General features: G+C 48.9%; 1 protein-coding gene across 3 annotated transcripts in view; it reads left to right on the top strand.

Annotated features, from left to right (window-relative positions):
• The window catches only part of eml2 (EMAP like 2), an 85,467-nt gene that overhangs the window by 8,095 nt on the left and 50,477 nt on the right, over window positions 1–26,895 (top strand). For 2 of the 3 annotated variants that reach the window (XM_080183378.1, XM_080183377.1), the window contains exons 2-3: window positions 3,297–3,479; window positions 14,783–14,912. In XM_080183378.1, coding sequence (XP_080039504.1) covers window positions 3,297–3,479; window positions 14,783–14,912 — 313 coding nt within the window. Of the gene's footprint in view, window positions 1–3,296; window positions 3,480–14,782; window positions 14,913–24,538; window positions 24,705–26,895 lie in introns of those variants that run through there. The other variant, XM_080183379.1, reaches the window with a different exon arrangement.

Genomic DNA, 26,895 nt, shown 5'->3' with positions numbered 1-26,895 from the left:
GGCCAAATGGCCTCCTTCTACACTGCAGGGATTCTATGATTCTGTGCCATACGCAAGAATAACCCTGAAGACGGCAGCCTTGGTTTAGTGTGTAGCACTCTTGTGATCTTGTGGGTTAGGGTCCATGCCTCTGAGCCAGAAGCTCCGGGTTTGAGTCCCACCCCAGGACTTGTGGCAGACGAAGGTGCGTTCATAACGCAGCCAAACAGGTTTGAGTGTCAACCTGTAAATCCTTCCAATAGGCCAATGGCTGGCGGTAAGAGCGGGAGAGACTCCTGGTCAGCTATGTGTTGGAGCCTCTGCTAGCTCATGACTGCAACACGGGGTGGCACAGTGGTCAGCACTGCTGCCTCACAGCGCCAGGGACCCGAGTTCGATTCCCGGCTTTGTTCACTGTCTGTGTGGAGTTTGCACATTCTCCCCATGTCTGCGTGGGTTTCTTCTTGGTGCTCCGGTTTCCTCCCACAGTCTGAAAGACGTGCTGGTTAGGAGCATTGGCTGTGCTAAATTTTCCCTCAGTGCACCCGAACAGGAGTGTGGCGACTAGGAGGTTTTCACAGCAACTTCCATGCAGCGTTAATGTAAGCCTACCTGTGATAAATGTGTGGGGTTAGGGGGGATAGGGTGGGATCGTTGTTGATGCAGTCTCGATGGGCCAAATGGCCTCCTTCTGCCCTGTAGGGATTCTATAATTCTATGCAGGTAAAAGTAAGAGTTGCCACTGCAACTGAGTTGGAAGGCCGTGGTTTCAAATCCCACTCCAGGATCAAACAACCTTTGAACACGTCCTTTCGGGGGGAACGTCAAGAGATTTTGAAAGATAATAGGGCGTCCTCATTGATATTTGACCTGCAACAGTTTATGGGAGCTTGCTGTGCACAAAGCAGCTTCGAGAGGGCTTCGTGAGCCATTTGCGATGTCATGATTGGGTGGAGTTTGCACGTTCTCCTCGTGTCTGCTTTGGTTTCCTCCCACAGTCCTAAAGATGTGCGGGTTAGGTTGATTAGCCATGTTAAATTTTTGATTTGATTTGATTTATTATTGTCACACGTATTAACCTGCAGTGAAAAGTATTGTTTCTTGCGCGCTATTCCGACAAAACATACCGTTCATAGAGAAGGAAAGGAGAGAGTGCAGAATGTAGTGTTACAATCATAACTAGGGTGTAGAGAAAGATCAACTTAATGGGAGGTAGGTCCATTCAAAAGTCTGATGGCAGCAGGGAAGAAGCTGTTCTTGAGTCGGTTGGTACGTGACCTCAGATTCTTGTATCTTTTTCCCGACAGAATAAGGTGGAAGAGAGAATGTCCGGGATCCGTGGGGTCCTTAATTACGCTGGCTGCTTCGCCAAGGCAGCGAGAAGTGTAGACAGAGTCAGTGGATGGGAGGCTGGTTTGCGTGATGGATTGGGCTACGTTCGCAACCTTTTGTAGTTTCTTGCAGAACAGGAGCCATACCAAGCTGTGATACAACCAGAAAGAATGCTTTCTGCGATGCATCTGTAAAAGTTGGTGAGGGTCGTAGTGGACATGCCAAATTTCCTTCACCTTCTGAGAAAGTAGGAGGTGTTGGTGGGCTTTCTTAACTATAGTGTTGGCATGGAGGTCCAGGACAGGTTGTTGGTGATCTGGACACCTAAAAACTTGAAGCTCTCTACCCTTTCTACTTTGTGTCCATTGCTGTAGACAGGGGCATGTTCTCCTTTACACTTCCTGAAGTCGATGACAAAGTCCTTTGTTTTGTTGCCATTGAGGAAGAGATTATTGTCGCCGCACCAGTTCACCAGATTCTCTATATCATTCCTGTACTCTGTCTCATCGTTGTTTGAGATCTGACCCACTACGGTGGTGTCGTCAGCAGACTTGATAGTTGAATTGACCCTTAGTGTCCTGGGATGTGTCTGTTAGGAGGATTAGCTGGGTAAATACATGGGGTTATGGGGATAGGGGCTGGGTGGGATCGTTGGATGAGATTGGTGGTTAGTGCTGCTGCCTCTCAGCTCCAGGGACCCCGGGGTTCGATTTCCGGCTTGGGTCACTGTCTGTGTGGAGTCTGCACATTTTCCCCATGTCTGCGTGGGTTATGTCCAGGAGCTCTGGCTTCCTTCCATACTCCAAAGATGTGCATTTTATGGGAAATTAGTTATGGGGAATGTGTGGAATTACAGGGATAGGGCCTGGGAGAGGGCCTGGGTAACAGAGTCTATCCGAGAGTCAGTGCACCTCAAAGGGCCAAATAGCCTTTTTTGTGACTTTTAAGGGACATCTTGACAAATACATGAATAGGATGGGAATAGAAGGATACGGTCCCTGGAAGGGTAGGGGGTTTTAGTTCAGTCGGGCAGCATGGTTGGTGCAGGCTTGGAGGGGCCGAATGGCCTGTTTGTGCTGTAATTTTCTTTGTTCTGTTTGTTGTCAGTGCGGACTCAATGGGCTGAATGGCCTCTTTATGCACTGCAGGGATTCTATAATTTGCCGGGAGCTCCGTAACATGGTGATTTCTACGGATGCAGTGAACCAATCAGAGTCACATGACAGTGAGAGGCAGCAAACCATCTTGATAGCCCCATGAATGGCCCTCTCCTCAAATCTGGGGCCTTGTGCTTTGTACGGACAGGGCGGTGTGGATAGCACACCATGTTTTTTACACAGAGAGTGGTGGGTGCATGGAACTCGTTGCCGGGGTGTGGAAGTCGGTGGGGGGGGGGGAGGGGGTGGAGAGTGGTGGGGGGGGTTGGTTTTGGTGGGGTGTGGGGTGGGTAGCGGAAGCAGATGCGATAGTGAGTTTTACAGGGCATCTTGACAAATACATGAATAGGATGCGAATAGAGGGACATTGTCCCCGGAAGAGTAGCTGGTTTTAGCTCAGTCGGGCAGCATGGCTGGTGCAGGCTTGGAGGGCCGAAGGGCCTGTCCCTGTGCTGTAATTTTCTTTGTTCTACATTGTTGGTGCAGGCTCAATGGGCCAAATGACCTCCTTCTGCATTGTAGGATTCTATGATTCTATAAATTGCCCCTTAGTGTCCAAAGACGTGCAGGTTAGTGGGATTGGCCATGCGAAATTAGCGTCGGAGGTTTAGCGAGTGGGGTTATGGGGATAAGGCCTGGGTGGGATTGTTGTCGGTGCAGGCTCGATGGGCCGAATGCTCTCCTTCTGCATTGTAGGGGTTCTATGAAGGGTGCTATACAAATGCAGTTTCTTACCCAGAGCCCTGGAGGGCGCGGGATGTGACTGGAGGTCCCGTGTTTGGCGGAGGCGCCCCTTCACCGTGTCTTGACTCTTCCTTTTCCTTACAGATGACAGCGTTTCGGCAGCGAGCAGTATGGATGTTGACGACCGCATCTCTTACCTCGAGCAGCGGATGCAGCTACAGGACGATGAGATCCAGGTGCTGAAGGCCGCCCTCGCGGACGTGGTCCGCCGACTGGCCCATGCCGAGGAGCAGCACACCTTACTGAATAAAAGAGCGCCCAGCAGAGGTACAAGAACACGAGAAGCCGGAGCAGGAGTCAGCCAGGGTTCCTTCCGAAACCGGCTGCCCTTCGCTCTGTTAGGCCCGACCCTAACCTTGTCATCAAACCCGCCGTCGTACAAACCTCTACCTCGCAGAGGTTGAGCGCCAACTCTCGGACGCTCCCCCCTACCTCCCCCTGGACCATGACCCCAACCCACGAACATCAAGAGTTTCCAGGACTGTCAATAACCTCATCCCCTCCGGAGATCTTCCCTCCAAAGGCTCCAACCTCATAGTCTCCCAATCCCGGACAACCCCTTTCCCAAAATCCGCAAACAGTTGGCAATCTGATTCATGAATGCACAAACTGCCTTTATTACCTCGTTGGGCCGTATCATTAGGGGGACGTACCCAGACATATCACATTATACTCGCAGGCACGTGTTACGTAATTTTAGGCTGAGAACAAAGACAATTACAGCACAGGAACAGGCCCTTCGGCCCTCCAAGCCTGTACCGACCATGCTGCCCAGCTGAACTAAAACCCCCTAAAAGAACAAAGAAGATTACAGCACAGGAACGGGAATGGTGGCATATTTGGACGACGATAGGGGAGGCGATGGTGTGGTGGTATTACCGCTGGACCAGAAACTCAGTTAATGTTCTGGGGTCTCAGGTTCAAATCCTGCCACAGCAGATGGTGGAATTTGAATTCAGTAAAAAATATCTGGAATTAGGAATCTTCTGATGACCACGAAACCATTGTTGATTTTTGGAAAAACCCATCTGGTTCCCTTTGGGGAAGGAAATCTGCCATCCTTACCCGGCCTGGCCTAAATGTGACTCCAGAGCCACAGCAATGTGGTTGACTCTCAACTGCCCTCCAAGGGCAATTAGGGATAGGTAATAAATGCTGGCCCAGCCAGCAACATCCACGCTCCACAAATGAATAAAAAATGTTCCTGCCCCACCGGACTCATTTCCTCCGATCTTGATTCCATTCTCTTTGCTCTTGTCGAGCCCCTTCCCACCTACATCCGTGATTCTTCTGACTCCCTATGCCATTATCAAGAACTTCCAGTTCCCTGGCCCCACCAGACATCTCATTATAGATGCCCAATGCCTCCACACCTCCATTCCCCATCAAGATAGTGTCAAAGCTCTTCACTTCTTCCTCAGACAAAGGCCTGAACAATCCCTATCCATCACCACTCTCTCCCGTCTGCCTGAACTGGTTCCCTCACTCAACAATTTCCCCTTTAACTTGGCTCACTTCCTCCAAATAGCTCTGATGAAGGGTCATCTAGACTCGAAACATTGCCTCTATTCTCTCTCCACAGGTGTTGTCAGACCTGAGGTTTTCCTGTTTCTTTTCTGTTTTTGTAGCAGGAGTAGGCCATCTAGCCTCCCCAAACTTGTTCTGCCATTCAATAACTGTTCAAAAATCTATCTATCCTTGCCTTAAAAACATTCAATAAGGTAGTCTCAACTGCTTCACTGGGCAGGGAATTCCACAGATTCACAACCCTTTGTGTGAAGAAGTCCCTCTTCAACTCAGTCCTAAATCTGCTCCCCCTTATTTTGAGGCCATGTCCCCTCGTTCCAGTTTCACCTGCCAGTGGAAATAACTTCCCTGCTTCTATCTTATCTATCCCCTTCATAATTTTATATGTTTCTGTAAGAACCCCCCTCATTCTTCTGAATTCCAATGAGTTTAGCCCCAGTCTGCTCAGCCTCTCCTCATAAGCCAACCCTCACAACTCCGGAATCAACCTAGTGAATCTCCTCTGCACCCTCTCCAGTGCAAGAATGTCATTTCCCAAGCGAGGAGACCAGAACTGTACACAGTACTCCAGCTGTGGCCACACCAGCACATTATACAGTAGCAACATAACCTTCCTGTTTTTAAACTCTATCCCTTTGGCAATAAAGGACAACATTTACCTTCCTAATTACCTGCCAGACCTGCAAGCCAACTTTTGTGATTCATGCACAAAGACACCCAGGTCCCTCTGCACAGCAATCAAAGGGATTATTGCTCTCTCTGTCCCCTCAGTCCTAGAGTCAGACTGTCATGGGGCTACTGGGAAAATTTGAAATTGTCACTAAAAGTCAACAGTTTTCCAGCTTTTCCCGCTCTCGCCCACAATTATACCTGTCAGTGTTGGCTGGGAAGATAGTGCAGTCTAGATTGAGATATTCTGGCTGTTACCAGCTGGCGGCATTTTGGCACAATGGTTAGCACTGCTGCCTCACAGCGCCAGAGACCCAAGTTCAATTCCAGCCTTGGGTCACTGTCCAATATTGGAGTTTACACATTCTCCCAGTGTCTGCATGGGTTTCCTCCAGGTGCTCCAGTTTCCTCCCATAGCCCAAAGATGTGCAGGTTAGGTGGATTGGCCATGCTAAATTGCCCCTTAGTGTCAGGGGGTTAGGAGGATAAATATGGGGTTACGGGGGAAAGGACCTGGGTGGCAATGTTGCTGGTGCAGCCTTGATGGGTCAAATGGCGTCCGTCTGCACTGTAGATTCTCCCTCCCTCACTAAAATGATTGACTGTTCTTTATGTGCCAAGCTAGTAGAAACATAGACACATAGAAAACAGGTACAGGAGTAGGCCATTCGGCCCTTTGAGCCTGCACCACCATTGAAGGGCTGAATGGCCTACTCCTGTACCTGTTTTCTATGTGTCTATGTTTCTATTAGCTTGGCTCATGAAGAACAGTCATTTTAGTCAGGGAGGCTGGTATTTAGCTGTGAGAAAGAACATTTCTATGCAGCAAGGGATAACAATTTAGTTTGATTTATTATTGTCACATGTATTAGTATACAGTGAAAAGCATTGTTTCTGGCGCTCTATACAGACAAAGCATACCGTTTATAGAGAAGGAAAGTAGAGAGTGCAGAATGTAGTGTTACAGTCATAGCTAGGGTGTAGAGAAAGATCAACTTAATGCGAGGTAGGTCCATTCAAAAGTCTGACGGCAGCAGGGAAGAAGCTGTTCTTGAGTTGGTTGGTACGTGACCTCAGACGTTTTGTATCTTTTTCCCGATGGAAGAAGGTGAAAGAGAGAATGTCTGGGGTGTGTGGCGGCTGCTTTCCCGAGGCAGCGGGAAGTGTAGACAGAGTCAGTGGATTGGTGACTGGTTTGCGTGATGGACTGGGCTTCGTTCATGACCTTCTGTTGTTCTTTGCAGTCTTGGGCAGAGCAGGAGTCCAGAACAAGCTGTGATACAACCAGAAAGAATGCTTTCTGTGGTGCTCTGGAAAAGTTGGTGAGAGTCGTAGCAAGCATGCTGAATCTACTTAGTCTTCTGAGAAAGTAGAGGCGTTTGTGGGTGTGCCAAGATGTGTAGGTTAGGTGGATTGGCCATGCTAAATTGCCCCTTAGTGTCCAAAGATGTCTAGGTTAGGTGGATTGGCCATGCTAAATTGCCCCTTAGTGTCCAAAGATGTCTAGGTTAGGTGGATTGGCCATGCTAAATTGACTCTTAGTGTCCAAAGATTATGTAGGTTAGGTGTATTAGCCATGGTAGATTGCTGCTTAGTGTCCAAAGATGTGTAGGTTAGGTGTATTAGCCATAGTAGATTGCCGCTTAGTGTCCAAAGATGTGTAGGTTAGGTGGATTGGCCATGTTAAATTGCCCCTTAGTATCCCAAGAAGTGTAGATTTCATGGATTGGCCTGGCTAAGTTGCCTCTTGGCGTCCCAAGATGTGTAGGTTAGGTGGATTGGCTACGATAAATTGCCCCTTAGTGTCCAAAGATGTGTAGGTTGGGTGGATTAGCCATGCTAAATATGTGGGGTCACAGGGATAAGGGAGGGTGAGAGGCCCTGGGTGACAGACTCTGTCAGACAGTTGGTGCAGACTTGGCAGGCTGCGTACCCTCCCTCTGCACTGCAGGCATTCTATGATTCTATTAGCGAGATTTACATTCCTTCATCCCTGACTTATGACAATCGAAGAGAAGAGAGATAATTAGAGTTAATTAAGAAATTGTACTGGTGACAGGTGCTGCATTGTGCCAACACAGAGACCGCAGTGCGTGACCACTGTCATGAAAAATGATTAAAAGAAAGATAAAACACAAAATAATGAAAGGATTGCATAATCATCAGCATTTCAATATACAAATAATTACTAGGCATTGCAAGACCTTAGCTTACAGAATGAAAATGAGAGGTCTCCTGCATTTCATGTTGCGGCCCATCAGTGCTGTGTCTCTCCCTTGTTAAACCTCAATCATTTCCATACAATTGATGAGTTTGACAAGTAGGACATTGGGCTGTCCTGTGGTCTATTTGTTCTGCTTCCCATTTGCTTATTCTCAGTAGATTATTGTGCTGATTTCATAACAGTCATTAGAATGTTCCGGATTAATCTGTTCTCCTGCGTGTTTGTTAATGGTTAACCGCGGGGGCGGCACAGTGGGTTAGCACAGTTGCCTCATGGCACCAGGGACCCGGGTTCGATTCCTGGCTTGGGGGTCACTGTCCATGTAGAGTTTGCATGTCCTCCCCCCCCCGTGCCTGTGTGGGTTTCCTCTGGTGCTCCGGTTGCCTCCCACACTCCAAAGATGTGCGGTTAGGTGGATTGGCCATGCTAAATCGTAGCGTCAGGGCATTTGCAGGGTAAAGATGTGGGGTTAGGGGAAGAAGGCCTGGGTGGGATTGTGTACGGTGCAGATGTGATGGCCCGAATGGCCTCCTTCCACACTGTAGGGATTCTATGAACAGTTCAAGTCACAGTAGACCCAGATGACCAGAGGCTTCTCTCCCCTTTGAGGAGAAGAAATGACCGGTGGTAATTTAAGCCAAGGGTCACCACACCTCAGGTGAGGGGCAAGATTGCGAAAGCGGGGCCCTTCATGAATAACCTCATGCATGCTGTTGGAGTAACTATGCATCATTAAGCTTATTTATTTGTGTCACAAATAGGCTTATATTAACACTGCAATGAAGTTACTGTGAAGATCCCCTAGTTGCCACACTCTGGCACCTGTTCAGGTACACTAAGGGAGAAATTAGCACGGTCAATGCACTCTAACCAGTGCGTCTTTCAGTCTGTGGGAGGAAACCGGAGCACCCGGAGGAACCCATGCAGACATGGGGAGAACGTGCAGACTCCACCCAAGCCGGGAATCGAACCCGGGTCCCTGGCGCTGTGAGGCAGCAGCATTAACACTGGGCCACCGTGCCACCCTGCCCGAGGCGACATCAGTGGCAGAGTTCAACCATAAGAAATTAAGAGAGAAAAGCTTCCATTTTCTCCCAAGAGAGATGCTTGCATGGTAGTGATGTCATAGAAATGTAGAAAATAGGAGCAGGAGGAGGACATTCGGCCCTTCGAATCTGCTCAGCCATTCACTACAGATCATCCAACTCAATAGCCCATTCACTGGACTAGTAATCCACTGCTGCTAATAACCAGCCATCCAGCTGGCTCTCATGGAATCCCAGCAGTGCAGAAGGAGGCCATTTGGCCCATCGAGTCTTCACTGACCACAATTGCACCCAGACCCTATTCCTGTAACTCCACATATTTACCCTGCTAATCTCCCTGACACTAAGGGACAGTTTAGCATGGCCAATCTACCTAACCAGCACATCTTTGGAGTGCGGAAGGAAACCGGAGCACCTGGAGGAAACCTACGCAGACACGGGGAGAACATGCAAACTCCTCACAGACAGTGACTTGAGACTGGAATTGAACCCGGGTCCCTGGCACTGTGAGGCAGCAGTGCCAACCACTGTGCCACCGTGCCGCCCCTGAGTCGGGTTAGCTCAATCGGCGGGATGGTTGGTTAGTGATGCAGAGTGATGCCAACAGCGCAGGTTCAATTCCTGCCCTGGCTGAGGTTACCAATGAAGACCCTGCCTCCTCACCTTGCCCTTCAGCTGAGGTGTGGTGACCCTCAGGTTAAATCACCACCAGTCAGTTCTCCCCCCGTCAATGGGTCATCTGGAACAATGGCCACTTTATCTTTTTATTTATAACAGGAAAATGTCTACACTTCCATTTTTACTCATTACTCATTTACTTATGATATTTAATTTAAAAAGTTAATACGGATAACCTTTTTTTATGGAACAAGGGCGTTGCTGGCTGGGCCAGTATTTATTGCCCATCCATAGTTGCCCTTGGAGAGCAGTTGAGAGTCAACCCCATTGCTGTGGCTCTGGAGTCACATGTAGGCCAGATCGAGGGAAGGACGGCAGATTTCCTTCCCTAAAGAGAACCAGATGGGTTTTTCCAACAATGGATCTTCAGTAGATTCTTAATTCCAGATATTTTTTATTGAATTCAAATTCCACCATCTGCCGTGGCAGGATTCGAACCCGGGTTCCCCAGAACATTAGCTGAGTTTGCTCATTAATAGTCCAGCAATAATGCCACTGGGGCATCACCTCCCCCATAGTAGATAAAACAGCAAAGGTGTTTATCGTTTCTATAGAAGATCATAGATCATAGAACCCTACAGTGCAGAAAGAGGCCCTTCGGCCCATTGAGTCTGCACCGAACACAATCCCACCCAGGCCCTACCCCCATATCCCTACATATTATACCCACTAATCCCTCTAACCTACACATCCCTGGACACTAAGGGGCAATTTCTTAGCATGGCCAATCAACCTAACCCGCACATCTTTGGACTGTGGGAGGAAACCTGAGCACTCAGAGGAAACCCACGCAGACATGAGGAGAATGTGCAAACTCCACACAGACAGTGACCCGAGCTGGGAATCAAACCTAGGACCCGTGAAGCAGCAGTGCTAACCACTGTGCTACCATGCTGACCATTAGATTAGTTTTATTTGTGAGGTAACAAGTGATAGTGGCTAGGGGAGGAATGGTCTGTGGGGGGACTTTTGCCCCAGGTAAGTGGTGAGTGGATCGAAAGGTTTGAGAAGGACTGGTATAGAGAGGGAAAGGGCAATTTCGGGTAGTGGAGGAGAGGAACCCAGGGACGATGGAGCTTGTGAACGGGTGGCGTGAACATTGGTGACTTGAATTTGCATAGCGCCTTTAATGTGGTAAAACATCGCAGGCATTAACCAGAAACTGGGCTACATAAGGAGGAACCGATGAGTTTAGACCTGGACAACTGAAATGTCCTTAGAGGATACTGAGTCAGGTAAAGCTATTTACCATTTATATAGATGATCTGGAGGAGGGAACCGAGTGTAGGGTGTCGAAATTTGCTGATGACACCAAGATTGGGGGAAAGGCAAATTGTGTGGAGGGTGTGGAGAGTCTGCAGAAGGATCTAGATAGGCTGGGCGAATGGGCCAGGAAATGGCAAATGGAATTTAATGTTGGCAAGTGTGAGGTGGTCCACTTTGGTAGGAAGAATGGTAGGAAGGACTATTACTTACGTGGCGAAAAACTGCAGCAGGCGACGGTGCAGAGGGACCTCGGGGTCCTTGTGCATGAGTCGCAAAAACCCAGCCTGCAGGTGCAGCAGGTGGTCAGGAAGGCGAATGGGATGCTGGCCTTCATAGCGAGGGGGATTGAATATAAAAGTAGGGAGGTCTTGCTGCAGCTGTATAGGGCATTGGTGAGGCCGCAGCTGGAGTACTGTGTGCAGTTTTGGGCGCCGCACCTGCGCAAGGATATTTTGGCCTTGGAGGGAGTGCAGAGGAGGTTTACTAGGCTGATACCGGAGTTGAGGGGGTTGAGCTATGAGGAGAGGCTGAATAAACTAGGCTTGTACTCGTTAGAGTTTAGAAGAATGAGGGGAGATCTCATTGGGACGTATAAGATGATGAATGGGATGGATAGGATAGAGGTGGAAAGACTCTTCCCGCTCAAAAAAGACAGTAGGACTAGGGGGCACAGCCTCAAGATAAAGGGGGGGCGGTTCAGAACGGAGTTGAGGAGGAACTTCTTCACTCAAAGGGTGGTGAATCTCTGGAATTCTCTGCCCGTTGAAGTGGTGGAGGCTGCCTCGCTAAATATTTTTAAGAAGCGGGTTGATGGGTTTTTGATAAGAGAGGGGATTAAGGGTTATGGGGAGAGGGCGGGAAAGTGGAACTGAGCCACGACAGATCAGCCATGATCTTATTGAATGGCGGGGCAGGCTCGAAGGGCCAGATGGCCTACTCCTGCTCCTATTTCTTATGTTCTTATGTTCTTAAAGTAGTTTGGAGATGTTAAGTAGGAAGTCTCACAACACCAGGTTAAAGTCCAACAGGTTTGTCTGGAATCACAAGTTTTTGGAGTGCTGATGACATAGAAACTAGAAGCAGGAGGAGGCCATTCAGCCCTTCGAGCATGCTCTATCATTCATTACAATCATTGCTGATCATCCAACTCAATAGCCTAACCCTGCTTTCTCCCCATAACCTTTGATCCCATTCGCCCCAAGTGCTATACCCAATCACCTCTTGAATACATTCAATGTTTTGGCATCAACTACTTCCTGTGGAAATGAATTCCACAGGCTCACCGGGTGAAGAAATGTCTCCTCATCTCCATCCTAAATGGTTGACCCTGAATCCTCAGACTGTGACCTCTGGTTCTGGACTCCCCCCACCATTGGGAACATCCTCCCTGCATCCTCCCTGTCTAGTCCTGTTAGAATTTTATAAGTCTTTATGAGATTCCCCCCTCTCATTCATCTGAACTCCAGCGTAAACAATCCTAACCTAGTCAATCTCTCCTCATACATCAGTCTCGCCATCCCCAGAATCAGCCTGGTAAACCTCCGCTGCACTCCCTCGAGAGTAAGAACGTCCTTCCTCAGAAAAGGAGACCAAAACTACACACAATACTCTGGGTGTGGCCTCACCAAGGCCCCTGTATAATTGCAACAACACATCCCTGCCCCTGTACTCAAAACCTCTCGCAATGAAGACCAACATACCATTTACCTTCTTTACCACCTGCTGCACCCGCATGCTTACCTTCAACGACTGGTGCACCCAGGTCCTGCTACACACTCCCCTCTCCCAATTTACAGCCATTCAGGCAGTAATCTGCCTTCTTGCTTTTGCTTCCAAAGTGAATAACCTCACACTTATCCAAATTATACTGCATCTGCCATTGATTAACCCACTCACCCAACCTGTCCAGATCATGCTGAAGGATCTCTGCATCCTCGTCACAGTTCACCCTCCCACCCAACCTGGTTTCATCTGCAAACTTTGAGATGTTACATTTTGTTCCCTCATCCAAGTTATTAATATATATTGTGAATAGCCGCAGGGGGTTGTAGAGGCTGGGTTATTAAGTATGGTCAAAGCTGAGACAAGACGGATCTTTAATCAGTTAGAGAATCGAGGGGTTATGGAGATAAGGTAGGAGAGTGAAGTTGAGGATTATCACATCAGATCAGCCGTGATTTCATTGAATGGCAGTGCAGACTCGATGGGCCGAATGGCCTGCTTCTGCTCCGACATAAATTTCACTTACTAGTGTCACAAGTAAGGCTCACATTAACACTGCAATGAAGTTACTGTGAAATAGTTGCCACACTCCATCTTCTGTTCGGGTCAATCCACCCTAACCAGCATATTTTTAAGATGCGGGTTGATGGGTTTTTGATAAGCGAGGGGATTAAGGGTAATGGGGAGAGGGCGGGAATGTGGAACTGAGCCACGACAGATCAGCCATGATCTTATTGAATGGCGGGGCAGGCTCGAGGGGCTAGATGGCCTACTCCTGCTCCTATTTCTTATGTTCTTATGTTCTTATCTTTCGGACAGTGGGAGGAAACCGGAGCACCCGGAGGAAACCCACGCAGACATGGGGAGAGTGAGTGTGCAGCTGAGGGTAGACACCTCCAGACTCAGGAAGAAACAAGGACAGCAAGAGACTGAGGGAAGTTGGGAAGTGAGTGGGAAGATGTGGAATCCAGTTGCAACGAGGGGAAACCAGATTGTCAAGTGTAGTACACGTCCTGGAGAATTGTATCCTGGACACCACTACCTGGAACAGAACCTTCCTCAATCAACAGGATGTCTTTGAAGCTTCAGATTTTAGAGTTGTGCAAGAGAAGTGTTTGAGCAAGGAAATAGTTTATTTATTAGTGTCACAAGTAGGCTTACATTAACGGGCAGCACGATAGCACAGTGGTTAGCACTGCTGCTTCACAGCTCCAGGGACCTGGCTTTGATTCCTGGTTCAGGTCACTGTCTGTGTGGAGTTTGCACATTCTCCCCATGTCTGCGTGGGTTTCCTCTGGGTGCTCTGGTTTCCTCCCATAGTCCAAAGATGTCCGGGTTAGGTTGATTGGCCATGCTAAATTGCCCCTTAGTGTCCTGAGATGCGTAGATTAGAGGGATTGGAGGGTAAAATATGCAGGGATATAGGGATAGGGCCTGGGTGGGTTTGTGGTCAGTGCAGACTCAATGGGCCAAAAAGCCTATTTCTGCACTGTAGAGTTTCTATGATTAACACTGCAATGAAGTTATTGTGAAAATCCCCTAGTCACCGTACTCCGGGTACACTGAGAGTCAATTTAGCGTGCCAATGCCCCTAACCTACACATCTTTGGACAGGGGTAATTTAGCATTTAGCTTAAATAGACTGGGCCTGTACTCGTTGGAGTTTAGAAGGATGAGGGGGGATGTTACAGAGACTTACAAGATAATGAAGGGGCTAGATAGGGTAGAGGTAGAGAGATTCTTTCCGCTTAGAAAGGAAAACAGAACTAGAGGGCACAGCCTCAAAATAAGAGGGGGAGCCGTTTAGAACAGAGTTGAGGAGGAACTTCTTCACTCAAAGGGTGGCTCTGGAATTCTCTGCCCCTTGAAGTGGTGGAGGCTACCTCTTTGAATATATTTAAGTCACGGGTAGATAGGTTTCTGATAGACAAGGGAATTAAGGGTTATGGGGAGAAAGCGGGAAAGTGGAACTGATCCACTTCAGATCAGCCATGATCTTATTGAATGGCGGGGCAGGCTCGAAGGGCTAGATGGCCTACTCCTGCTCCTATTTCTCAGCATGGCCAATCCACCCTAACCTGCACGTCTTTGGAGTGTGGGAGGAAACCGGAGCGCCCAAAGGAAACTCACGCAGAGAAGGGGAGAATGTGCAAAATCCACACAGACCTTGACCTGAGGCTGGAATCAAGCCCAGGTCCCTGGCGCTGTGAGAACATTCTGGAATGTTCTGTACGGCCTCAGCCATGACATCGTGCGTCAGTGACTTGTATTTTGGGACTTGTATTTTGGGACAAGCTCAGAGCCCTCGTGTCCCCGGACTGCACTTTCAGAGCCGTCGCCCCCAGGTTGGGTGGAGACTCAGTCCGGCCTGGAGTAGGATAGGGATTCCTGTAGTCGTGGCTGATTTGACAATCTGCTTTCTCTGACCCTCTCTGCAGCTCGAGTCTTCATGCAAGCCCTGCCCTGCCGGCCCACCCTCACCAATGGAACTACAGCACCCTCAAAAAGAAGCAATGCCATACCTCAGACACAATCTTCACCCAGGAAGGAGCCCTCCTCTGCAAAAAGGTAGGAAGGGGCCTCACATTCTGTACAGAGATTAGTTTATATTTTCACCCATCCAGATCACCAGATCTATGAGGGAAATCCAATTGCAAATATCAATCATTGCTTCTGCAGTGTCCACTGAGCAAAGCCAATATGACTTACAGGTTTACAACATGGAAACAGCCCTTTGGCCCAACTTGTCCATGTCACCCTTTATTTTACCCCTAAACTAATCCCAATTGTCCGTGTTTGGCCCATATCCCTCTCTCCCCATCTTACCCATGTAACTGTCTAAATGCTTTTTAAAAGACAAAATTCTTCCCGCCTCTACTACTACCTCGCAGCTCGTTCCAGACACTCACCACCCTCTGTGTGGAAAAATTGCCCCCTCCGGACCCTTTTGTATCTCTCCCCTCTCACCTTAAACCTATGCCCTCTAGTTTTAGGCTCCCCTACCTTTGGGAAAAGATATTGACTATCTAGCCGATCTATGCCCCTCATTATTTTGTAGACCTCTATAAGATCACCCCTTAGCCTCCTACGCTCCATGGAAAAAAGTCCCAGTCTGTCCAGCCTCTCCTTATAACTCAATCCATCAAGTCCCGGTAGCATCCTAGTAAACCTTCTCTGCAGTCTTTCTGGTTTAATAATAACCTTTCTATAATAGGGTAACTAGAACTGTACACAGTTTTCCAAGTGATTTGATTTGATTTATTATTGCCGCATGTATTGGGATACAGTGAAAACTGCTGCTTCTTGAGTCCATGAGGGAGAAGGAAAGGAGAGGGTGCAGAATGTATTGTTACAGTCATAGCTAGGGTGTAGAGAAAGATCAACTTAATACAAGGTAGGTCCATTCAAAAGTCTGATGGCAGCAGGAAAGAAGCTGTTCTTGAGTCAGTTGGTACAGACTTTTGTATCTTTTTCCCGATGGAAGAAGGTGGAAGAGAGAATGTCCGGGGTGCGTGTGGTCCTTAGTTAGGCCGGCTGCTTTGCTGAGGCAGTGGGAAGTGTAGACGGAGTGCTGATGGATTCAGTGCGTGGGACTTCCAGGTCGTGCTCGCCTCTAGGCTGGAAATTCCAGAGATCAACATATCTTCACATGGTCCACCTCCTGCACTCACCATGACTCATAAGAGTCATAGCGGGCTGGGGGGTGTGGTGGCACAGTGGTTAGCATTGTTGTTTCACGGCTCCAGGTTTGATTCCTGGCTTGGTCACTGTCTGTGTGGAGTTTACACATTCTCCCCATGTCTGCATGGGTTTCCTCCAGGTGCTGTGGTTTCCTCCCACAGTCCAAAGATGTGCTGGTTAGGTTGATTGGCCAGGCTATACAAAAAGGCCCCGTAGAGTCCTGGAGATGCGTAGGTTAGTGGGATTAATAGGTAAATGTGTAGGGATATGGGGGTAGGGCCTGGGTTGGATTGTGGTCGGTGCAGACTTGATGGGCCAAATGGCCTCCTTCTGCACTGTAGGGTTTCTATGATTCTATGATTTCTAAGACCATAAGATATTGGAGCAGATTTAGGCCATTCGGCCCATTGATTCCGCTTTGCCATTCAATCGTGGCTGATATGATTCTTTTTCCCGACGGAAGAAGGTGGAAGAGAGCATGTCCGGGGTGTGTGGGGCCCTTAATTATGCTGACTGCTTTCCCGAGACAGCGGGAAGCGTAGACAGAGTCAACGGATGGGAGGCCGGTTTGCGTGATGGATTTGGGCTACATTCACGACCTTTTGTAGTTCCTTGCGGTCTTGGTCAGAGCAGGAGCCCATACCAAGCTGTGATACAACCAAAAAGGATGCTTTCTATGGGACACCTGTAAAAGTTGGCGAGCGAAATGTTGGATCAACTGTTATCCTTACATTTTAACTAGGCCCAGGAGGCCAGGAAAGTCCAGTTGTTTAAGAAGCAGTTGACGCTGTGATGGGAAGACTGTCAGGCTTGTGTTCGGGAAGGGGCATTGAACTGGCTGGGGTAGAACTGTGCTGCGGCTGTTAAAGGCACTTTCAAAGCTATGTCTTCATCCAAAGTGCTCACTTGGGTCACTGCCTTGTAGTCATTAATCTCCACTATTACTTCCCTGGTATCTTGAGGGTGTCAGCCGACTTCCCCTGGGATCGTGGAGATGCCGGCATTGGACTGGGATAAACACAGTAAGAAGTCTCACAACACCAGGTTAAAGTCCAACAGGTTTATTTGGTAGCAAAAGCCACTAGCTTTCGGGCCTCTGACCCTTCGTCAGGTGAGTGGGGAGTTCTGATCACAAACAGGGCATAAAGAGGCACTCAGTTTACAGAATACTGATTAGAATGTGAGTTTTCACAGCTAATCAAGTCTTAAAGGTGCATTGTGTGTAAACTGAGTGCCTTTTATATGTTCTGTTTGTGATCAGAACTCCCCACTCACCTGACGAAGGGGCAGAGCCCCGAAAGCGAGTGGCTTTTGCTACTAAATAAACCTGTTGGACTTTAACCTGGTGTTGTGAGACTTCTTGCTGTGTTTTCAATCGACAGCCTCAGCACAGATGAAAGGACTCTCTGTGTAACAGCACAATATGAAGCGAGCCTGCCTTCCCTCCCTCCCCATCCAGCACTGAATTCAGCATCGCAAATGCACCGGGATCCATTCCAGTCACGCTCACATTGGACAGTCTGTCCCCAGGGTGCAGCGAGGTGGAGATACGGGAAAAGGGGTACGGAGCCGAGGTGATTCAATTCTAAATAACCAAGATATACAAAGCAGCCAGGGTGGCATGGTGCTGTAAACCCACTCTCCCTTAAATGCAACTTATCTCCTCTTCATATTGCCCCCTCCCTCCCTCCCTCCGCCGCTCCAGCCTGCTCCCCCTCCACCTTCCTCCCACCCTCACCCTGCCCCACTCCCTCTCTCCCTCTGCCCCCCTCCCCATCCTTTCCCTCCCTCCCCCTTCCCGTTCCCCCCACTTTCTCACCCTGCCCCCTCCCTCTCTCCCCGTCCCATTGCTCTCCGTCTGCCCCCTCCCCCTCCTTTTCTCCTTCTGCCCACTCCCTCTCTCCCTCTGCCCCCCCTCTCCCCCTGCCCCCTCCCTCTTTCCCCGTCCCAACCCTCTCCCCCTGCTCCCTTCCCCCTCCCTTTCTCCCTCTGCCCCCTCGTTCTCTCCCCTGTTCCCTTCCCTCTCTCACCCTCAGTCCCCTCCCTCCCTCCCTTCCTCCCCCTGCCCATTCGTCTCTCTTCCTCCCCCTCCCTCTCTCCCCCTGCCCCCTTCCCTCTCTCACTCTGCCCCCCCTCATCCTTCCCCCTTTCCTCTCTCACCTTGCCATGTTCCCCCTCTCACCCTGCACTTCCCCTTCTCTCCCTTCCCCACGTGAAGCTTCCTGAAGATATTTATGTTGTTGGGAGTTCACAGAATCCTACAGTGCAGAAAGAGACCATTCGGTCCATCACGCTGACAACAATCCCAGGCCCTATTCCCATAATCCCACCTATTTAACCTGTTAATATCACTGACACTAAGGGGCAATTTACCATGGCCAATCCACCTAACCTGAACATCTTTAGAATGTGGGAGGAATATAAAAGTAGGGAGGTCTTGCTGCAGCTGTATAGGGCATTGGTGAGGCCGCAGCTGGAGTACTGTGTGCAGTTTTGGGCGCCGCACCTGCGCAAGGATATTTTGGCCCTGGAGGGAGTGCAGAGGAGGTTTACTAGGCTGATACCGGAGTTGAGGGGATTGAGCTATGAGGAGAGGCTGAATAAACTAGGCTTGTACTCGTTAGAGTTTAGAAGAATGAGGGGAGATCTCATTGAGACGTATAAGATGATGAATGGGATGGATAGGATAGAGGTGGAGAGACTCTTCCCGCTCAAAAAAGACAGTAGGACTAGGGGGCACAGCCTCAAGATAAAGGGGAGGCGGTTTAGAACGGAGTTGAGGAGGAACTTCTTCACTCAAAGGGTGGTGAATCTCTGGAATTCTCTGCCCGTTGAAGTGGTGGAGGCTGCCTCGCTAAATATTTTTAAAAAGCGGGTTGATGGGTTTTTGATAAGAGAGGGGATTAAGGGTTATGGGGAGAGGGCGGGAAAGTGGAACTGAGCCACAACAGATCAGTCATGATCTTATTGAATGGCGGGGCAGGCTCGAAGGGCTAGATGGCCTACTCCTGCTCCTATTTCTTATGTTCTTATGAAATCGGAGCATCCGGTCGAACCTGGGTTCGATTCTGCACATTCTCCCAGTGTCTGCATGGGTTTCCTCCGGGTGCTCCGGTTTCTTCCCACAGTCTGAAAGACGTGCTGGTTAGGTTCTAAATTCTCCCTCGGTGTACTCTGTCTGTGTGGAGTCTGCACATTCTCCCCGTGTCTGCATGGGATTCCTCCGGTTTCTTCCCACAGTCTGAAAGACGTGCTGGTTAGACGGCATTGACCCGAACAGGTGCCAGAGTGCGGCGACTAGGGGATTTTCACAGTAACTCCATTGCAGTGTTAATGTAAGCCTTACTTGTGACTAATAAATAAACTTTAACTCATTACCCAGCTCCACAGTGGCCTCACAGCAGTCTGAGGAGATACTTGGCAAGTTGACAATACAACGCTCAGTGAGTCATTAACCAGTTGGTCACAAATGTCTGCTGTCATCTGATATCAGTTAACTAGCTTGTTAAATAACTAACTGAGAGTCCCACATCTAATCAGCAATGTTTATCAGTTCCCCTCAGTGGTCTGGTACTGGATAGGAACCTCCCCAACTCTATTGCAGCAAGAGATAGTTAAATGTCAAACAGCCAAACTATGTATCTAGCCGTGGGATTGTTCAAATATGATGTGGAGATGCCGGCGTTGGACTGGGATGGGCACAGTAAGAAGTCTCACAACAGCGGGTTAAAGTCCAACAGGTTTATTTGGTAGCACAAACTTTCGGAGCGCTGTCCCCTTCATCAGGTGAGTTGGGTTCACAAACAGGGCATATACAGACACAAAGTCAATCACAAGATAATGGTTGGAATGCGAGTCTTTACAGGTAATCAAGTTTTTAACAGGTGCAGACAATGCGAATGGAGAGAGGGTTAAGCACAGGTTAACCCTTTGCCCCACCACCAAAATGGACCCCATCGGTCTCGCAGCGGACACAGAGGAATTCATCAGCGAATGAGGTTCCAGGAGCTTTTCCACAAACCCCAAGAGGCCAACAGCAAACTCAATAAGACAATGTATGCTTAACCCTCTCCGCATCCGTAAAGACTTGATTATCTATAAAGACTCACATTCCAACCGTTATCTTGTCATTGAGTTTGTGTCTTTACATGCTCTATTTCATTGAAATCATAGAATCCCTAAGCATAGAAAGAGGCCATTCGGCCCATCGAGTCTGCACTGACCAAAACCCCACCCAGGCCCCACCCCCATATCCCTCTAACCTACACATCTCAGGACACTAAGAGGCAATTTTAGCATGGCCAATCAAGCTAACCTGCACATCTTTGGGCAGTGGGAGGAAACCAGAGCACCTGAGAGAACCCACGCAGACACGAGGAGAATGTGCGAACTCCACACAGACAGTGACCCAAGCCGGGAATCGAACTCAAGTCCGTGGAGTTGTGAAGCAGCAGTGCTAACCACTGTGCTACCGTGCCGCAGTGGTTAGCAGTGAACACAACTGCCACTCACCTGATGAAGGAGCAGCGCTCCGGAAGCTCGAGCTACCAAATAAACCTGTTGGACTTTAACCTGGTGTTGTGAGGCTTCTTACTGTGTCCACCCCAGTCCAACACCGGCATCCCCACATTGTTCAGATGGACAGGCGAAGGGCATCGTTTAATTGTAGGGAGGAGCAGGAGATGGGGAAGAGTGGGGAAAGGGGGGGATGGAGAGGGGAAGGGGAGAGGAAGGGAAGGGGGAGGTAGGGGCCAGGGAAAGGTAGGGGCAGAGGGGGAGTGAAAGAGGGGGAGGTGGAAGGAGTGAGGAGGAAGGGAGAGGAGGAGAAGAAGGGGAGAGGAGAAAGGGAGGGAAGGGGGGGGAAGAGGGAGAGAAGGTGTGGAGAGGGGAGAGGAGGGAAGGAGAGGGGAGAGGAGGGAAGGAGAGGGGAGACAGGGAGGGGAGGAGGGCAGGGTAGCGGAGGGAGGAGGTGGGGCAAGGTACGGAGGGGACAGGGCAGAGGGATAGCGGGAGTGGATGGACCAGGCAGAGAAGGGAGAGGGAATGCGTTGGGTGGGGGGGAAGGGTGGAGGGAGGTGGGTGGATGTGGGCAGGGGAGTGGGGGGGCGGTGTCAGGTGGGGACAAGGGAATGGGTTGGGGGAGAGGGAGGAAGGGGAGGGTGAGGGAAGTGAGGGGGTGTCAGTTGCAGGGTGCAGACATTTTGGGGGAGAAGAAGGGGAAGAGGGAGGGGGAGGGATGTAACCAGCAGGGTGCAGCCATTTATGGTGATGCGTCCTGTAAATAACCCTAGTGTCAGAAAAATGCGAGTGTGCAGAGCATACATCGCCAGCTTGAGTTGGGATTGAACTGGGCTTGGTAGAATGCTCCGGAACCTCAGCGGTCTGTGCTGTGAGGAGACTCTCTGTAAGAAGTCTCACAACACCAAGTTGAAGTCCAACAGGTTTATTTGGTAGCACAAGCCACTAGCTCCTTCATCAGGTGAGTGGGAGTTCTGTTCATAAACAAGCCATATAAAGACACAAACTCAATTTACAAAATAATGGCTGGAATTCGAGTCTTTACAGGTAATCAAGTCTTAAAGGTACAGACAATGTGAGTGGAGAGAGCTTTAAGCACAGGTTAAAGAGATGTGTATTGTTTCCAGACAGGATAGTAAGTGAGATTTTGCAAGCCCAGGCAAATCATGGGGGTGACAGTGTGACATGAACCCAAGAACCGGGATTTTGGGTTCATGTCACACTATCTGTAATCCCCACAGTTGATGGGCTTGCAAAATCTCACTAACTGTCCTGTCTGGAGACAATACACATCTCTTTAACCTGTCCTTAACCCTCTCTCCACTCACATTGTCTGTACCTTTAAGACTTCATTACCTGTAAAGACTCGCATTCCAACCATTATTTTGTAAATTGAGTTTGTGTCTTTATACGCCCTGTTTGTGAACTGAAATCCCACTCACCTGATGAAGGAGCTAGTGGCTTTTGCTACCAAATAAACCTGTTGGACTTTAACCTGGTGTTGTGAGACTTTTTGCTGTGTTTACCCCAGTCCAACGCCAGCATCTTCACATCAAGACTCTCTGTGCTAGTGGAAGTGTAACTTTTGGAACTGGGCTGTTGTTTTGCTGCGGGTCCCCAGGTGATTCTCTGTCAATGCTGCCAGTGTATTCCCCAGGGCTGCCATACGTAACCCAGGACGCCCTGCGCAGCAGGCCGGTAGTTGGATTTGAATAAATAAGTAGGCCCTGGGCCTGATCTGTGCGGCACCTGTCCCTGAGTTCGCATTGGGCCTGGTCACTCAACAGATAATCTCCAACTGTTGTCAGGGTCAGTATCACTCATAATCTACACTAAGCAGGCGATGGAACTGAGGCCAAGAGGAAGATTTACCTCCTCACGGTTAGAGCGTATAGTTGTGGACCACGACTGGGATATTCAGCCTGTTTAATTAACGTTCCCAGTGTCCAGGACAAGCTGATGGGGATGGGAGGGTGAGGGAATTTAGTCACCCACCTGCTAACAAAAATCAAAAATAGAATAAAGTGGAAATGCCGCAGACGCTGAAAAGCTGAAAGCAAGGCAGAAAGTTCCAGAAATTCTCAGTAGGATTAGCAAGCAGCAACTCCGGGAGAGAGAAAGAGAAAGAGAGGACGGAAATATCCTGTCCTTCCTGCTGGTGAGACCTACGCCCCCACCCCCCACCTCTCTCACACAGCCCCCATCCCCTTCTTCTCTCACTCCCCCACCCCCCCTCCCTCTCTCACCCCCTGCCCCCTCCCTCTCTCACCCCCTGCCCCCTCCCTCTCTCACCCCCTGCCCCCTCCCTCTCTCTAGGGTAAATACATGGGGTTTGTGGGATGGAATCTGGGTGGGTGGGCTCAGACATGATGGGCCGAATGGCCTCCTTCTGCACTGTTCAGTGTTCTGTGGTTCTAATTGAACATATCCAATCCACCTACCCCACTGCCTTCAGAGAAAATGTGATCTTGCTGGTCTTATTAGAGAGACACACAACACAGCACGGCACAGATAGAGGCCATTCGGGCCCATTGCACCCATGCCAGCCCTTTGGCAGAGTTATTCAGTTGAGGCCCACTCCCCCAACTGCTATGTATGTGGGGCACAGCCCCTTTAAGAGGATGGGTCAGTTTTCCTGGGGCATGGGGTGAACTGCCCGGCAGACCATCCAGACAGCCACTCGAGGGCTGGAGTGCAAGGAGTACAGTTTTGCAATAAACTTTATTGTTCCTGTGGCTTGTCTTTCCACTTTTTCTTTAACACTGGCCTTTGCTCGTAAGTCCAGCCTTCCTTAATTATTGACCCAATTCCATCTTGAACCCAATTTTGAACTTGTTTCCACCACCCTTCCAGTCAGCGTGACTCAGATCAGAACAACTTAGGATTATATTCACCGGAGTTGAGAGGGGCTCTCATTGAAACATATAAAACTCCAATAGGGCTAGACAGGAAGAATGTTCCTCATGGTGGGGGGAGTCCAGAACTAGGGGCCATAGTTTGAGGACAAGGGGTAAACATTTTAGTCATTTTATTTATTACTGTCACAAGTAAGCTTACATTAACACTGCAATGAATTATTGTGATATTCCCCTAGTCGCCACACTCTGGCGCCTGTTCGGGTACACAGAGAGAGAATTTAGCATGGCCAATGCACCCAACCTACACGTCTTTTGGACTGTGGGATGACACAGAGACAGTGACCCAAGCCAGGAATCAAACTTGGGTCCCTGGCACTGTGAGAGAACCACAATTTAGCATGGCCAATCACCCTAACCTGCACATCTTTGGCCACTAAGGGGCAACTTAGCATGGCCAATCCACCTAACCTACACATTTTTGGACATGAAGGGACATTTTAGCATAGCCAATCCACCTAACCTGCACATCTTTGGACACTAAGAGACAATTTAACATGGTCAATCCACTTAACCTCCATGTCTTTGGACTGCTGGAAGAAATCGGAACGCCCGGAGGAAACCCACGCAGACATGGGGAGAATGTACAAGCTCCACACACACTGTCACCCGAGGCTGGAATTGAACCCATGTCCCTTGCACTGTTAGGCAGCAGTGCTAACCACTGTGACACCGTGTCGCCCTTTAGTGCCAGGGGAATTAGCAAAGTAAATACACTGGGGTGACGGGGATAGAGTGGAATTGTTGTCGGTGCAGACTTGATGGGCTGAATGGCCTCCTTCTGCACTGCAGGGACTCTATGATTCTGTAAAGGGAGATTGGTGCGGGGGGTGGGGGGCGGCGGGAGACAATCTGCAAAACGAAAAATCCAAATGGAGATGGTTAAAGTTAGCTTTGGAAGTTTAAAAATGCAAAATGCACTGGTCCTTTACATGGAGTGGGTTCAGAATCATCTCAGGCACGAGATGAATGTTTGTGGCTTCTGTGTTGTCAGGTGATGGTGGGGAAGCTAGTCTAACGCTATTGGCAGTCACCCAATAGGAAGTGGCATCTGATTGGCCCAGGATGCTGCTGTCAGTGTGAGTTGATTGATCCAGTTCCCCCTGGATACTAACAGCCCAAATCCTCTCTGGTCAGAAGAGCTGCAGTCTACACTCTTGGGAAATAAGTCTACGGTTTTACAGTTGCTGGAAAATCCTTCTCTTCCCCCCCCACCGGCCTTAGAGATAAGCAAAGCTGCCATGAAGTAGGTTCCTTGTTGTCTTTTCAACTTTTTGCAAAGAGTAAAAGTTTGGAGGCTGCAGGAAGTGGCTGGTAACCACTGTGTCTGCACAACTGCGTGTTTAACTTTGCTACTCTGTTTTCGCAGCTGTTGCTTCCAGTTCTATTAACTTATCTCTAAATGTAGAAATGTGTACAATAGATGCCTGTCTTTACTGAACAGAGCAAAGGCTTGTTCCTGTTTATCTTATCAAAGTGTATTCTCGTGTCATTTCTTTTGTACACTTCGGTCTATTTTCAAAGGCCGGCCTATCTAGATCAAAGCTGTCAGTTAATCTGTTATTCTTTAATCCCAGTTCATCTTGTCTCTTGCAGTTTTCACTGGTAAATCCCCCCAGATGAAAGGTTAAGAATAAATCATGTTTTAATGCCTTGATGAAGGGTCGTCTGGACCCGAAACATCAGCTGTTTTCTCTCCTTACAGATGCTGCCAGACCCGCTGAGATTGTCCAGCCTTTTCTCTTTTGGTTTCAGGTTCCAGCATCCGCAGTAATTCGCTTTTATCTTATGTTTTAATGTAGCTTGATTTCCAAAATCGTTGCAAGATGTTCACCATCTTTTTTATTTTGAAAGTAAAGTTTATTTATTAGTTATAAGTAAGGCTTACATTAACACTGCAATGAAGTTACTGTGAAATTTCCACACTCCAGCACCTGTTCGGGTCAATGCACCCTAACCAGCACATCTTTCAGAATGTGGGAGGAAACTGGAGCACCTGGAGGAAACCCACACAGACATGGGGAGAATGAATTAAGCATGATGACCGTGAAACCATCGTTGGAAAAACCCTTTGGGGAAGGAAATCTGCTGTCCTTACCTAGTCTGGCCTACATGTGACTCCAGAGCCACAGCAATGTGGTTAACTCTCAACTCCCAAGGGCAACTAGGGATGGGCAATAAATGCTGGTCAGCCAGTGACACCCATGTCACATGAATGAATTTAAAAAAAAAAGTTAGGTAGATTGGCCATGTTAAATTGTCCCTTAGTGTCCAAAGATGTGTAGGTTAGGTGGATTGGCCACACTAAATTGCCCCTCAGTGCCCAAAGATGTGTAGGTTACAGGGATTAAGGGAATGGGAGGGCCTGGGTAAGATAGTGCAGACACGATGGCCTCCTTCTGCACTGTAGGGATTCTATTCTACCTGCCTGAATGTCTCCTTGTGTGGTTTGATATTCATATATTGTCTCAGAGCCTTGTTATGTTAAAAGGCGTTGCATTAAATGCAAGTAATCTTTAATGAGAGGGCGCCAATTTAAAATAATTGGCAAAAAGAAGCAGTGGGTGGTGAAGGGTGGGAGGGCACTGCCTGAGTGCAGAGGAGGCAGCTTTCGATAGGGAATAATCAGGCTGTACGCCAACAAGGAAGAACGTGCAGGGTGACAGGGAGTGATACTGCGTAAATCGCTCGTTTGGAGAGCTGGCACAGATACGATGGGCCGAATGGCCTTGTGCCCTGGTACACATTGTGAAATGTGTGTCAAGCCACCAGGGTACATCTCAAAGTGAACAAGCAAGTAGCAACCAGCCATTTTAATGCGGCAAATGTCTCCTCAATCAGTGTTATGTGATGAAAGAATTACGAAATCCTCCTCCTCCTTACTTCCTCCCCGTCCCCCCCCCCCCCCCCCCCCTCAAAGAACATGAAACTATTTCTCAGTAATGACCAGATTTTAAAACCAGTGAGGCACAGTGGTTAGCACTGCTGCCTCTCAGTGTCAGGGGCCCGGGTTCAATTCCCGACTTGGTCACTGTCCGTGTGGAGTCTGCACTTCTTCCCAATGTCACAGAGTCATAGATGTTTACAGCATGGAAACAAGTCCTTTGGCCCAACTTGCTGCCCTTTTTTTTTTAACCACTAAGCTAGTCCCAATTGCCTGCATTTAGCCCATATCCCTCTGTACCCATGTAACTATCTAAACGCTTTCCAAAAGACAAAACTCTGCCTTGCGTGTCTGTGTGGGTTTCCTCCAAGTGCTCTGGTTTCATCCCACAATCCATAATACACAGAGCAGAATTATGCCACTCGGCCCATTGTGTCTGCTGCATTGAGTCGGCTGATATTTTTCTCATCTCCATTCTCCTGCCTTTTCCCCTGATCCCCTTATTAATCAAGAACCTATCTATCTCTGTCTTAAAGACACTCGAGATGTACTG

Source organism: Carcharhinus amblyrhynchos, unplaced genomic scaffold, assembly GCF_965287045.1.
Source record: "Carcharhinus amblyrhynchos unplaced genomic scaffold, sCarAmb.v2.hapA chromosome_273, whole genome shotgun sequence".
NCBI classification, from domain to species: domain Eukaryota; kingdom Metazoa; phylum Chordata; class Chondrichthyes; order Carcharhiniformes; family Carcharhinidae; genus Carcharhinus; species Carcharhinus amblyrhynchos.
The sequence above is the reverse complement of the archived record's forward strand: the minus strand, read 5'-3'. Positions and strand labels throughout refer to the sequence as shown.